The sequence below is a fragment of the Calonectris borealis genome, chromosome 3 (genome assembly GCF_964195595.1).
Source record: "Calonectris borealis chromosome 3, bCalBor7.hap1.2, whole genome shotgun sequence".
In the NCBI taxonomy this organism is placed as follows: Eukaryota; Metazoa; Chordata; class Aves; order Procellariiformes; family Procellariidae; genus Calonectris; species Calonectris borealis.
The window spans coordinates 39,752,966-39,766,016 of record NC_134314.1 but is presented as its reverse complement, the minus strand read 5'-3'; the positions used below and the strand labels follow the sequence as shown (position 1 = coordinate 39,766,016).

Below are 13,051 nucleotides of genomic sequence, written 5' to 3'. Positions count from 1 at the left end.
GTGTAGTTTTTCAAAGCCTCTTGAAAGCTTGGTTTAAATCAGCATCAGAATAGTGGTTCTCTTGGTTAAAAAAGCCAGTTAAAAATTCTTAAAGTGAGACACGATGTGAAGGTGGAGAGTTTTAATCTTTATGGGTTTCAGATGCTATGGGGCTATGAAATCTGGCCACTCCTTTCAGCAGAGGAAAGCTTAGACTTCTAGCAGTGTGTGGAATACCAAACCTAATTCTGAAATAGCTGAAGTAGTATGTTCACCTAACTCTGTACCCCAGGGGCTCATTTTTAACAAGGTCCAGTCAGTTATGAACTGAGTCCTTGAACCAGAAGAACTCACCTTAAGCTCAGTTAATGAAATAAGCTTTATAAATTCCTGTAGCACTTTTATCTGCTTCTGCTTGTGTTGCATCAGCCTGCTGGAAAGGCTGCCTGCTGGGACTGCACAAGCCCTGTTCTGCATCATCAGTCAGTGCTGCACTTGCTCAGTGGCACCTTAGTTACTGCTACTGGAGTGTCCCTTTCACCTCATGAACCAATGCTTTAAAAATATAACAGTCCCTCTGGGGGGAAGAGATCTACAATGATCATCTAGTCCAACTGCCTGACCACTTCAGTGGTCTTCACAGGTAGTCCCTCATAGCTGTATTCTCCCAAAGGTTACTTGGGACTCACTTGCTAAGGCTAATCTGCAACATGCGGTAGATTGTGTATAAGACCTAGGCAGTGTACTTCAGTGAAAAATAAATAAAAGGTGAATAATAAATCTGAATTTCAGCTAATAAGTAATATATAATTGTATATAATGTCAATGTTATACCTAAATTTCTAAAGCAAGCCATGGCAATAGTCAGTAGTATTCCACAAGAAGCTGGTTGTGTTGACACTTGATATGCGCACGTACTCTCCAAACAAGTCGTCACAGTACTGAAATACAAGTTGATAGCTGTCATCTTTGAACTTTCTAGTTTGGCTGCAAGGTTTTGGAGGCTGAGGAGGCATCTTGGCAGCTAAAGAGCTTGGCTCGTTTCTATTTATTAGCAATTCTTAAAGTATGGCAGTTTTGCCCCAAATAGCTAGTGGGCAACCCATATCTAAGGTTCCACCACATTGCTGACTGATAAACTAGTCTAATGTTGAAGCAGTATCTAGAAGAAATTAAGCAATGTTCAGTGTTGCAAATTGGATACCAGACAATATTTAATTTCCAGTTGTTGCATTGTAGAAATTTTCTGAAGCTTCCTCTGTGAATTCTGTTTGATAGGCGAGTTTCATATTACCTTGTTGGCTTTTAAGAAACCTGTGAATAATATATTGGAAAGCTATTTAAAGTGTGTAGAGGTAACTGGTAACAGCAAAGAATGGATTTATTTTTTTTAAACATAGCTTTCTGCTGATACGATTAAGTAGGCACAACTTGTATCTTATGCTATAACCTTTTTGAATATGTAGAACTTTTTTTTTTAAGCAAATGAGAGCCTTTGCTCATCTTTTTCGTGCTGCTGGAGAGTTCTTGTAACTAAGTCACTTGTGTTTAACCAAATTCTTTCTTGTGCTCAAATTAGTTGAAAATTAATAAATATGCTTATAAAGTATATTTAAACTCAAACCATCATTTAAGGATTTTTTGAGCATTTTAAGTTTCTGCATGTGTTAAGTTACCTTACTGCTCAATTTTAATGCCAAAATTAATATGCAGACACTGTAAGTACACTTAACTGTGCATTGGTGTTAGCAGGTACTAAGCATCCTGAAACATCTGATTTAGCCAGCCAGCTGGTTTTCAGCATACTGTACATAGGAGCAGTGGATAGTCTGTTTTGAAGCTTCGCAAACAGACTTTTTTGATGCATATGTATACCCTAAAATTAAAGACATTATTTATGAAAAACACTGTAGGTATTGCTGTCAGGAATTGTGGTTGATCCGAAAGAGACTGATAAAGAGAATTCACCGTTTAAAGACTGTACCATTGATGAACTGGTAACCCTGATGAAATAATTGACTATTATATGCTACTGTATCTCTCAAGGGTTTCCTCCTTGCTTGTTGATCTTATAGGAGTCTACGTATCTAGACTCTATTTTTATACTGCAGTAGCTAAGCACACTCGTTTGCATTTACAGCTACTTTTCTTATCTACCATCGTAACAGCAAGTGCATGCCTGGGGGTATTGCCTGACCACAAAAAGGATGCTTAAAATAAAACCTAAGGTCAGGGAGGCTTGGAAAAGCTTAGTTTTTGTACATGTCTAAAATAGCGATCTTTCCGAATTTTGAGTTAGCTGCTGGGCTCAGTAACCTGTGCCTGTCTACCATTTTGAGAAGAAACAGCTATAAGTTTTTGTGATATTGGGAGTCTTGAACCAAAGGTAGCTGCTTTTGGGGGCATTGGAAAGGCCTTTTAATTATTTGTTTTGTTTAGACTGCAAATATTATCTAACCCTCTGGTCATGAAAGAGGTGTTGGAGGTCTGACTAAAAGCAAAACTGAAAGGATGACTTTGAACCCATTACTCTTAAAATTAACCCTGTGGATGCCTGTGCTGTTGTCAATGTTTAACACTGACTCAAAGCATGATCAGCAGCACATCCTGGATTTAGGCTTCAGGCACTGTTTAGTAGAGGTAAATGTTTTCTCTCTGCAAATTTGGACACAGTATTATCTTTCAAAAGCTGTCTTTGCCTGAGTACTTCTAGCATGGAAGTCCACTGTTTTCACGGTGGTGTAAATAAAATAACAGCATGAGCATGCACATGGTGGACTTCAGGGAAGTTAGTGCTGGATTTTGAAGTATCATTAGGTCAATGTGTTGTGTTTAGAAGTGTAACTTTCTCTTTGCTTTCAAGGCTCCTAGCAGTCTCATGGAGACCCTTGAGCAACATCTAAACTCACTGGAAGGAAAAAAACCTGGCAACAAGTAGGTATATATGTTGTACCGTGTATCAAGGCATAATAGTAACAATGTGAGACTGCTGATGTTTAGGTTTGCCTCCCCCAACCGCCTTTTGTCACTTAGCTGGAAAATAAGCTGTGGTAAGACTAGGCTTTTCCTTTCCCTTACAAAGGTGTCTTATGGCAACGTTTTTTTCTTACCGAGGGTGGGGGGAAACAATACCTCAAACAACTAGACACTTTCCAAAGTGAAGTAAAATTAACTATGGAAAACTCCTAGAAGGAACTGTTTTTCCCTGCTGCTAAGGCTTTTATCATCAAAATTGATTTGTTTTCTAATGACTTTGCATCTTCTTACTAGATACTTGTCATGGCTAAGTCTAGGAAGGATTAAGCTAAACCTGTGTTTTCTCTTTTACTGTTGCTTTCCTTGCAATTTAGCGAAGGGTAAGTACATATATTTACATATCACTTGCATGCAGACATGGTTATCTTTTTTTTAAGATGGCTTGAACAATTCGAAATAGATATCTTCTTTAAATTGTGCCTAAACTGTTGCTTGCTTTTGTGTATAGTCATTAAGTTATTTTTAGTCAGTTCTGTCTTAGCTCCAGATCTTCTAATCAGTTCTACAGCTCCTTGGACTTATCCAATTCAATAACCTATAGGATGGATGCTAGTTCAATACTGGTGCAGTTCTAACTTCAACTCCTCCTTTCATCTCTTAGATCAAAGCAGCTCTAAAAATATGTAGCAGTATTTTCATACCTCATAATAATGAAAATAAATAAATGCACTGACATACATTTTAATTTACGATTAAGGCTCTGTCGGTTAGTGTGATTTTCTTGCATGTGGGAGAACTTTCAGCTTGGACTTTCCAACTAACTGTTTCCATACTTCTAAATATTACTATTTTAAAGTAACTCTGACTTTCTGTAAAAGAATAGTAGACTTTGAAAATTCGCTGACACATCCTCAGAAGACTTATGTTAGATAACTGCTTCCGTATGGGTCTTATTCTGCTGCTGTTGCATGATTTTATAATATGGCGATGTCTTGCCCTGATAACTCTTTCCTACTGGCTCCTGTAGGCCCTAATGCAAGACACTTGCATGCATCTCTGCCTTTCCTCCATTTAGTAGAGCTTATTTAAGAGGCAAAATAATCCTGTGCTACCAGTTAGGTTGAAAGATTCATTTAAGCTTTGAAGTAACAATTTGCATTCCTTGTCTGAAGTGACACATGAAAGTTTGAGAAATGGGGAGGGCATGCGATTGTAGAGATCTTCAGAAAGGTGTCATGCTTAGCTTTTGGTCTTTTTGCATGAATTTTGATGACTAGAAACATAGTTTCCAAAAGTATACTTATCTGAACCCCCCCTTTTTTTTCTAGATCTGGGGCTCCTTCTCCTCTGAGCAAGGTAAATACTGTCAGTTGCTGTACTAGTTAGTTCTTGTTTAGGTGGTATGCTTTAGAACATCTTAAGGGCATAAAGAGTTAAATTTCCATCTCCTAATCTGCTTTGTAGACTTTGCCACCTAGGCCCTACCTAAGTGACGAAGTTGCATCTTTAAATGGCCTTGTAAATAATGGCCCCATAAAAGCACTTGCTGGTCTGAAGGGCCGTAGTACTTACACCAGTGCGGGATTTGATGGTCACGCTTTGTGAAAACATAAGATACCCATAGCTTTGTCTCAACTTTTTTTTTTAATCCTCGTGTCAGTGAGCAACTTTCTCCGTACTATTTCTCCTCCAAATTCTTCATTCCATTTGCAGCTTTTTAGGAGGAAGTGCTAACTCTTTAAAAACCATATTTTTGTGAAAAGCCAAGACAACTTTCATCTGATATACCTAATTTCAGAATTGACCTTTATTAGTGAGACTGCTCACCTTAATCTAAAGCAAGAGTTGCCAGTGAAAATGTCTTGGTTTGAGTGTCAGATAAACTAATGAGCTTTACGGTGTTAGTAATAGTGGTTTCTGGTATCCCTGAAGCATTGCCAGGTGCCATAGTTCTGTGTCTAATAACAGGTGTTGTGAAGGAAAAACTCAATGAAAACTTCTGAGTCTGAGGAAGATGGTTCAATGGTTGATTCTAGTGAAAGCTCTTAAATTTCTTTCCGAAGAGCAATTTTTTTTTTTTAAAGAACAGACGAACAAAAAAACCTCTTATCCAATACAGTAGCAGTTGGTGAGAACTACATTATGGCTCAGAAAGTGTTCTTAAAATGTTAAATAACGCCTTCTTCCTTGGTTCACATGAGGAATTCGGACCAAACCTTAGTAAAGGCTTCAGGAGAGACTAGAAAGCTTATATCCATCTCCTGCTAGAGTTGTGATGATGGGATGGCGGTAGAAGAACTCAGAAGAAAAATCCCTTCAAATTTGCCATTCTTTTTCTTTCTTGGAAGTGGTCAGAATGGCAAACAGTACTAAACGTAGGACTTGTTTCATAGGAAAAGGATATCTCTAGTGTGTGAGATACTGTAACAAAGCTTGTGGTATCTTTCAGAATTAAATTGACACTCTTCAAGGTAACTTGAGTCTTCAAGTGCACAGAAGAGTTGCAATATACTCTCCTGGGTGTCTGTCCTTGCCATGCTTAAGGTATCTTTATCCAGAATTGGAGGAGCTAATGAAGCAAAATCATAGGCTGAGCTGCCTTTATATCTTCCCAAGGACTTAACCCTTAGCACTGTTGATGGCTCTTTAAACTCTCTTCAGTCTGAAGGTTTACGTACACACTTTTAACTTGGTTTCTAACCATTTCTCTTCTCCCACCATTTCTATGGTTAGAGTACTAAGGTCCTGTTGTGGATTAATAGATACTTCATTCTGTGGACAAAATGAAGGGTCTGACAGATGTAGAAACAATCTCACAAAATACTTTGTTCCTCCCATCTTCAGTGGTCTTAAAACTGAGAGGAGGGACTTTGCTGGGGAGCCAACTATTTTCTTGGAACTTGCTGAGAATCCTTTGACACATAGGTACTGTTAGTTATCCTACAGGGGATTTTAAAAGGCAGGTAAGGCAACTCCAGATCACAAGTCTGAGTTAGTTGCCCAAATGTTGGGTGAGCCTTGAAACCAAGGGACTAAAGGTCACATGAGACGGGCCGCTGGTGCTCTGAATGCATGCAGTAGGCATTTCCTCTTGAGCCAGGCATTGCTAGGTGGAGTCACCTTGGAGTTTCTCTACTCCACCACCCTCTGAAAACTTAGCCCAGTCTTTGTTAAATTCTTTCAAAGGGGGGAACAGTTCACAATAAGATGACCTGATGTCAGAATTAAATTTTTTAAAGTATGTGAATCTGTGCTTGAGTTGTTTGTGGAGAAATGTTGGTATATTGAATGTATATTTAAAATATTTCTCCAGTCTTCTCCAGCCACAACTGTTACATCTCCTAGTTCTACTCCAGCGAAAACTATTGATACATCTCCTCCAGTTGATCTTTTTGCAACTTCATCTACAGCTGCACCAGTCAGGTAAGTTAAAAAGCATATTTGGGTTACTGAGCTTGATGTAGATGCCAAAGTCACACTTGTAACAGGAGGCTTGCCTGCAAGATTTTGCTTTACAGGTAGTGTACATCAGTATTGAATGGGCTACATTATTCTACCAGTAGAGATCACAAATGAGCTGTAACAAAAAAAAAAAAATTGTGATTACTCTGATTTGCTTTCAGTGGAGTAGTGATGTTGTACCATTCCCAACATAAACTTTTAATAGAATAGATTGAAGTAATGTGCAAATCCAAAGTAATCTTTGCTGACCTTCAGTATTCTGTTTCTAAAACTGCTGAATTAAGATTCCTTTTTCTTGCTGTTCAAATCGGTTAATGAAGCACAAAAATAATGAACTTTTGGAGGTTAAAATAAAAAAAAAAAATTGACCAATGAGAAAATCTGAACCTTGCTTTCAAGTCATAACCAGAACAAACCGCTGTTGCTTATTGTAATGAGCAGAAATGGAATAACTCTAGACATGTAAAAGCTCTGAGCTTGAAGCAAAAGTCTGAAGACGTGACTAACTTCAGTTAAACGTCAGGTGAAGTACTTTACTGAAGAAAGAGCTTCTATTGTTTATTATTTAAATGTTCTGCGTGAACAAGACCTTGTTTCCTAAGCAAATATCTGGCTCGCTTAAGCCATAGAAGTTTTACCAACTCTCTTCTACCTAATGCCTATTTATTGCCTGGAAATGCATGTTTCTTGCTTTCTGACATGGCACAATGAAATATTGAAGTAGAACGGAGCTGTTTTCAGTCGCAGCAGTTATTCGCTTTGTTCTTAGGAATTACCTGGGATTTTGGTTTCGGGGTTTTGTTTGGTGTTTTTGTTTGGTTTTTTAGGATTGTAAAAATCTCATAGATCTGTTATAATGTCATTATCAAGTAATGGAAGTAAGTTAAGGTCCTGTCCTGGGGGTAATATATTGTTGGCACTTACTGCAGTAAAGGTGTTTATGGCCACTGCTCTAATCCTAAGGCCTGAAAAAAAAGTCTCTTGATGGTTTCATCAGTCATCCAAACTAAGGGTAATTCCTACAATCCAGTAATGATTTTTTTAACTTGATTAAAATGGTCAGATTCCTCCAGTGTTTAATATCTGTCTTCCTTTCCTTGGCAGCTCTTCCAAACCATCCAGCGATCTTCTGGATCTTCAGCCAGATTTTGCCGCTACTGGACAGGCAGCTCCAGCAGCCCCTGCTGGAGCCACTTCATGGGGAGGTAGAGAAACTTCACTGTCAGCACCTCTTCTTGCAGTCTCAGTCTCCTTGGCTGGCTGAACTGAAACCTGGCTCTTTCTCTGCTAGCACAGGATGTTCCCAGCTCACTCCCAGGCTTCTGCTGACCTGACAGTCAGGCATCCCTTCGCAGCAAAAGGCTACTCCTTTTTCCAGGGATATGCATAATAGTATAAGCTGCTTATAAGGGCCTGACTGCAAAGCTGGGGGGAGCCAGGATTATGTGACTAAAAGTGAGCAGGAAGGAGATGGCTGAAGGTGAACAGGTAGGGTAGACACTTCAAAACAGAAGAACTAGAACTGCTCATGTGCTTATTGGCAAGGTGAGGGCAGAAACCAACTCTTCTGTTCGTAGAGCAAAGCCCACAGATCAGTAGGAGGAGGAGGAGTAAAAAAAATCTTTGAAAACAAAAAGGCACTTAAAGCCAATGGTGGCAAATTAGCTCTGCTGCAAGTGTGATTATCTCTGACAACCCTTAACGTATTTTATTAAAATCTTCCTTGTCTGCTTAGAATAATATTATGAAAATAGAAGTAGAGGGCTAACTGCTTTCAAATAGGAATACCTAACCAGCTCTGAAATCTGAGCTCTGTGGTGAACTGAGCCTGTTGTTCCAGGCAGCACCAGCAGCTGGTGATCTGAAGAGGACCGCAATAAATGTAGGCAATGTTCACTCCTGTCCTGTGAAGACAAGGAATTAGGCCAGTAAATGTGATTTAACTTACATAGTTGTAAACACACTCTGGTGTAATCTTAAGAGATCTTCACTTGTGTGGCAGCTTAATGAGCTCATCAGCCTGCTCATGGCGGGAATGCTAGCTGAGTCATGCTGACTCTGCTGTGAATGCTAATACTGGGTACTAGTGGCTTCTGCATTCCCTATTTCTGTTCTTAATTTTAGTTCGTTAAAGATGACATTGTATCTCAGCCACTTCATCATGAGAGGATAGCTATGGCTGTCATGTAGGCCATGTTTTGCATACTGTTTAATCTGTTGAATTGAATTCTTTTTTTTGCAGAAATGTCAGTTTTATTAACTGAAATGTAATCTTATCCAGAAAGCAAGACCAAAGAGTCATCTATTCTAGGATGTTTGGGACTAATTATTCTGCAATTTTTGATTGTGTCCTGTTTGTCTTGCTTTGTCATTGCCAAGTACTGGAACACAAGCTTTTGAGATGTTGGAAAGAGCTCAGGCCTCTCAGCTAACTTCTTTAAGCAGTTGCTCATTTATGCAGAGTAAATAGCCATTAATATTGTAAAATATTGATTCGCATTGCAATTGAAAGCTGATTTATTTGGTTTTTTACTTTGCTTTTTTGGACAAAGCACCTGTAGTTTGGAACTTAGGTGTTTTTATTCTCCTGAATTACTGAAAACTTTAAAATTTACTAGTAATGCACTATTCCTCTTACTCCACAATGGAAAAGGACAGCTAACTTTTTTCCTTTGGCCAGGATTATCGCTAACCTCATCAAGTATACTTCAGTCTTATCTTTCAGAATAGCATTTTGGTAACTTAGTAAGCTTCAAGTTTGTCTGCTTTACTGCTGGCAGGAGTCCAGGTATGATGACCTGTTACTGCACTGGAATCTTGCTGCTTTTTTTTGCCTTTTTTTTCTTTTTTAAACTCTTTTAAATAATTGCCAAATACCATGTCAGACATGCATAAATTGAGAACTGGAATGGCTTTGTTGTAAAAGTACCGAAATTTCCATTAATGTTTCATCTGGTAATGAGAAGACCTTTGAGCCTGTGTTACGGGTTGTTTTTTTAATTTACTTATTTAAACTAAGTCTACAGGATGAAGCTGGTAGTCATTATAAATTGTGTGGTCTCATAGGTACTGCAGAGCCTTCTAACTAGTGCAGGTGAGGCCACATCAGCAATATTGCACCTAGTTCTGGGCTCTCCTGTTTAAGGGAGAGGGGGTTGGCAGAGGGGCTACCAGGACTCCAGGGATCTAGAGCACATCTGCAGAGAGAGATTGAGGGAGCTGGACCTCTGCCATCTGGCAAAGAGGAGGCTAAAGGGGACTCTTAATAGTGGCCTACAACTATTTGAAGGGGACTTACAGAGCAGAGGCAAAATCTTCTTGGGAATGATAGTTGATTATAATGAAGGGTAATAATTGCAGCTTCAGAGGTTGATTGGACATGAGGAAAAAATTATTTCACTTGGAGGGTAGGGCAATACTGGAGCAGATCCCTGATACGAGCTAGCGGACTCTCTATTCCTGGGGATTTTTCAAGACCTGACTAGGCAAAGCCATGACTGCCCTGATCTGGTGTTGGGCATAATGTTCTGAGCAGGAGGCTGGACAAGATGACCTTCCTTCCACCCAGGGCTTTTGGGAGGATGTGTAAGAGTGCCTCCCTGCTACTTGTGCTTCTTCGTCTTCTTCAAAACTCTTCTGGCTCACAGCAAGTTAACGTGGGAACTCATGAGAAAGAAGTAGTAGGGGGAGGAAGCGGGAAGAGTTGCTGCAGTTCAGAACAGATAGGAAAATGTGAATATCAAATACTTCAAGATGCAGCATCAAAATGTCCTCAGGACATAAACCTCAGGAATACATGTCACCAACAAACAATCCTGCTTTCTCAGTCTCACTGGCAGTGTAGATTCTCTGTATTCTGGCATATACTGTATATTCAGTATAGTACACTGTATATTTAGTGCTATATACAGTACACTGTATATTTTGTTGTATACCTAGGACATTTCTGAATACAACAAACATTATCTAGCAAATTAACTGTAACTTGTGAAAAATCTACACTTCTGTGCTAACAGGTGGTGATCAGGGTAGGGTAATAAGTTGCCTGCAGCATATCGCAAGGTGAATAGATAGGCATTGGCAAGCAAACTAGACTAGTATTACAAAAAATACAGTAGGTCAAATTCTGCATGCTCGCGAGGTTTGACTTTTGGATATAAAAGCAAATTGACTTGAATTTCTGCTCTGAACTACCTTGCAGTGTGCCTTAGAACATGGATTTGCTACTAGTTTTGTTACTTTAATATTACTACACAATAAAGCATTGGTTTTAATCCTTCCCATATTAAGAGTAAGTGTAGACTGCCATGCTGGATGATTGTAATTTCACTCTATTGTGATCTATAACATAACTGGATAACAAAAATGCATTGAAGAATAAGCTAATGGAAAGTAAAAGTTTGCCAACAGTTGTTTATTTCAAGTCTAGCTGTGAGACATCCACCTGGTGTGCGGTAATGAGATACCAGAGTGCTGCATTTTTAATATACTGTTATGCTCTTTCAGAATGGTATTTTGACTTACCTCAGCTTGTGCAGTCACGCTCAAGTAGAGCTTTCCCAAGGAACCAATTACGAAAATACCTACATGTGGTTTCTTGGTGCCTTTTTAACAACTGTTGTAAAATAAAGACAAACTTGTGAAGATTGAGCTGTGCTAGCTCAAAGCATTTTGCTTCCTACATACTGACCCATAGTAAAGCATCTGGACTCTGTGCTTGCTGTTCAGTGTGGATCAGATGAACCCATGACCCTGTTACGTGTACAATGAATCTAGGAGCAACACTGAGCTGCTGGTTAGTAAATAGGTAGTTGTTGAGCTCAGACTATTCTAACTGCAGTATAAAAATGTAATAGGCCAAACTGGTTAGTTTTAACTGGTTTTTATAGCTTGTAGTTGGTTTTTATGTGGGCAAAGCTTCCTCTGTCTTTGAGCTCAATCTGATCTCAGAAGACATCAAATTGTAGGAAAGTCTGTCATTAAAGATGCTTCATTGGCTTCCAAAAGCAGTTGACTAAGGAACCGAAGTTGCAACAGAGCCAACCTGCTTATGCTGTCAATCATTCATACTCCTCATAGCAAGTGTTAACAGGAGTAGTTGTTTTTGCATAGTATGCTTGCTCTATCACAAGTGCAGGAAAAACTTTAAATAGGAGCTGCTCTCCTATTTCTTTTTTTTTTCTTTTTGCTAAACAGTTGTCTCAAGTACAAGAACCACAGCCTGTCTGCCTCTCAGAATATACTTGGGGCAGTAGGGATGTATTGTATCCTGAAGTAACTTAACACTGTATTTGCAAGCTACTCTCTGCTAGAGTACCCTGGCTTCAGTGCCAGTTTTGTGAAGGGTTCTAGGGCTGATGGATGGATCACAACAGCTCACTTTGGCAGAACAGTAAGCTGAATTCTGTCCACTTTTAATGACTGTAATGTTGATTTTGACTGTTTTCTGACTACTTTGGTCTAGCAAATATTTGCAGCTAAGCAGAATTATCTTGAGATTCTCTTTGGTATCCGAGTATGTTCTGCTAATAGCTCACTGATTTAAATAAGCTTCATCTATGCCTGTTTACTGTATTTACATGTGAGCACTGGGGTTCATTGGGGCTCACTCTTCCCATGTATGCTTTTACTTGGTGAAAGTCTTGAAACTGTGTGCTGTTACGCCCAGGAACTTACATTTAAAATTTTCAGTTCTTGGGGGATGTTAGCTGTTCATGAACTTCAAAGTCGTCTACCTACTTCTGGTCTTACTCTCACACTGCTAAGCCAAATGCAAGAGAGAACTAGTATAGTGGTGAACTGAACTTCTAAAGAAGTGGTTCTTGGCTTTACCCTGGAGTAGTGAAAGGTAGGACACCTCCCTGTCAACCCTTACAGGCCACTACTTGGTTCTCTCTGTTACAGTTTAAGAAAAGAAAACCAGATGTATAAAACAAAGTGATAAATGCTACCAGTGTTTGAACATCTTCCTGATTAAATATTAAGGAACTTATCAAATATGTACTGGTGCTGTTTTGAATAGAGCTATTAAACAGAATGAGCTTTGTCATGTAACAGTAACTTCTTGAATGTTGGAAAATCCTAGACATGTCACTTAGAGAATGAACATATGGCTAATGAACATCTTCAATCTGGCAGTTCTACTAATTGGTCTGTTTCTTTATTCTGCTGTCATTTTAATGGACAATCACTAGACCTCTTGGGAGAGGGTGAGTAATATTTTTGATTTCTAAGACTTCTGAATGTTAAGACTCCTTATTAAAAGCTCCAACTTTCTGGAGTTGGGTGATTGTGGTCTCTCTCCCTCTTCCCCTTACTTTTCCTGTTTGATCTTCATTATATGGTTGCATATAGATAATCTGGCTGCACTTTCCGGTGTTACCTCTGAGCCACAGATTTCAGATCCATTTGCCCCAGAGCCTAGTGCAACTACTGCTGCAACTACTGATACTACAACTACTTCAGCTGCTGCCGCTACAACTACAACTCTTACTGCTGCCACTGCTGAAGTGGATCTCTTTGGAGGTTAGTTTGGGTGCTCTAGTGCTCTACGCCAGCTCATAAGGTAGATGAAGCAATATTGAGTTCAGCTATTGTAACAAGGCCTCTAATTTAACTTGCTATACCAGAGGCG

At 39.2% G+C, this 13,051-nt stretch overlaps 1 protein-coding gene across 2 annotated transcripts in view; it reads left to right on the top strand.

Moving 5' to 3' along the window:
- Positions 1-13,051, top strand: part of SNAP91 (synaptosome associated protein 91) — a 72,501-nt gene that overhangs the window by 29,362 nt on the left and 30,088 nt on the right. Inside the window, exons 9-15 of one of the 2 annotated variants that reach the window (XM_075145403.1) lie at positions 2,843-2,913; positions 3,330-3,335; positions 4,284-4,311; positions 6,269-6,378; positions 7,522-7,622; positions 12,612-12,626; positions 12,772-12,942. In XM_075145403.1, coding sequence (XP_075001504.1) covers positions 2,843-2,913; positions 3,330-3,335; positions 4,284-4,311; positions 6,269-6,378; positions 7,522-7,622; positions 12,612-12,626; positions 12,772-12,942 — 502 coding nt within the window. The remainder of the gene's footprint in view (positions 1-2,842; positions 2,914-3,329; positions 3,336-4,283; positions 4,312-6,268; positions 6,379-7,521; positions 7,623-12,611; positions 12,627-12,771; positions 12,943-13,051) is intronic. The other variant, XM_075145404.1, reaches the window with a different exon arrangement.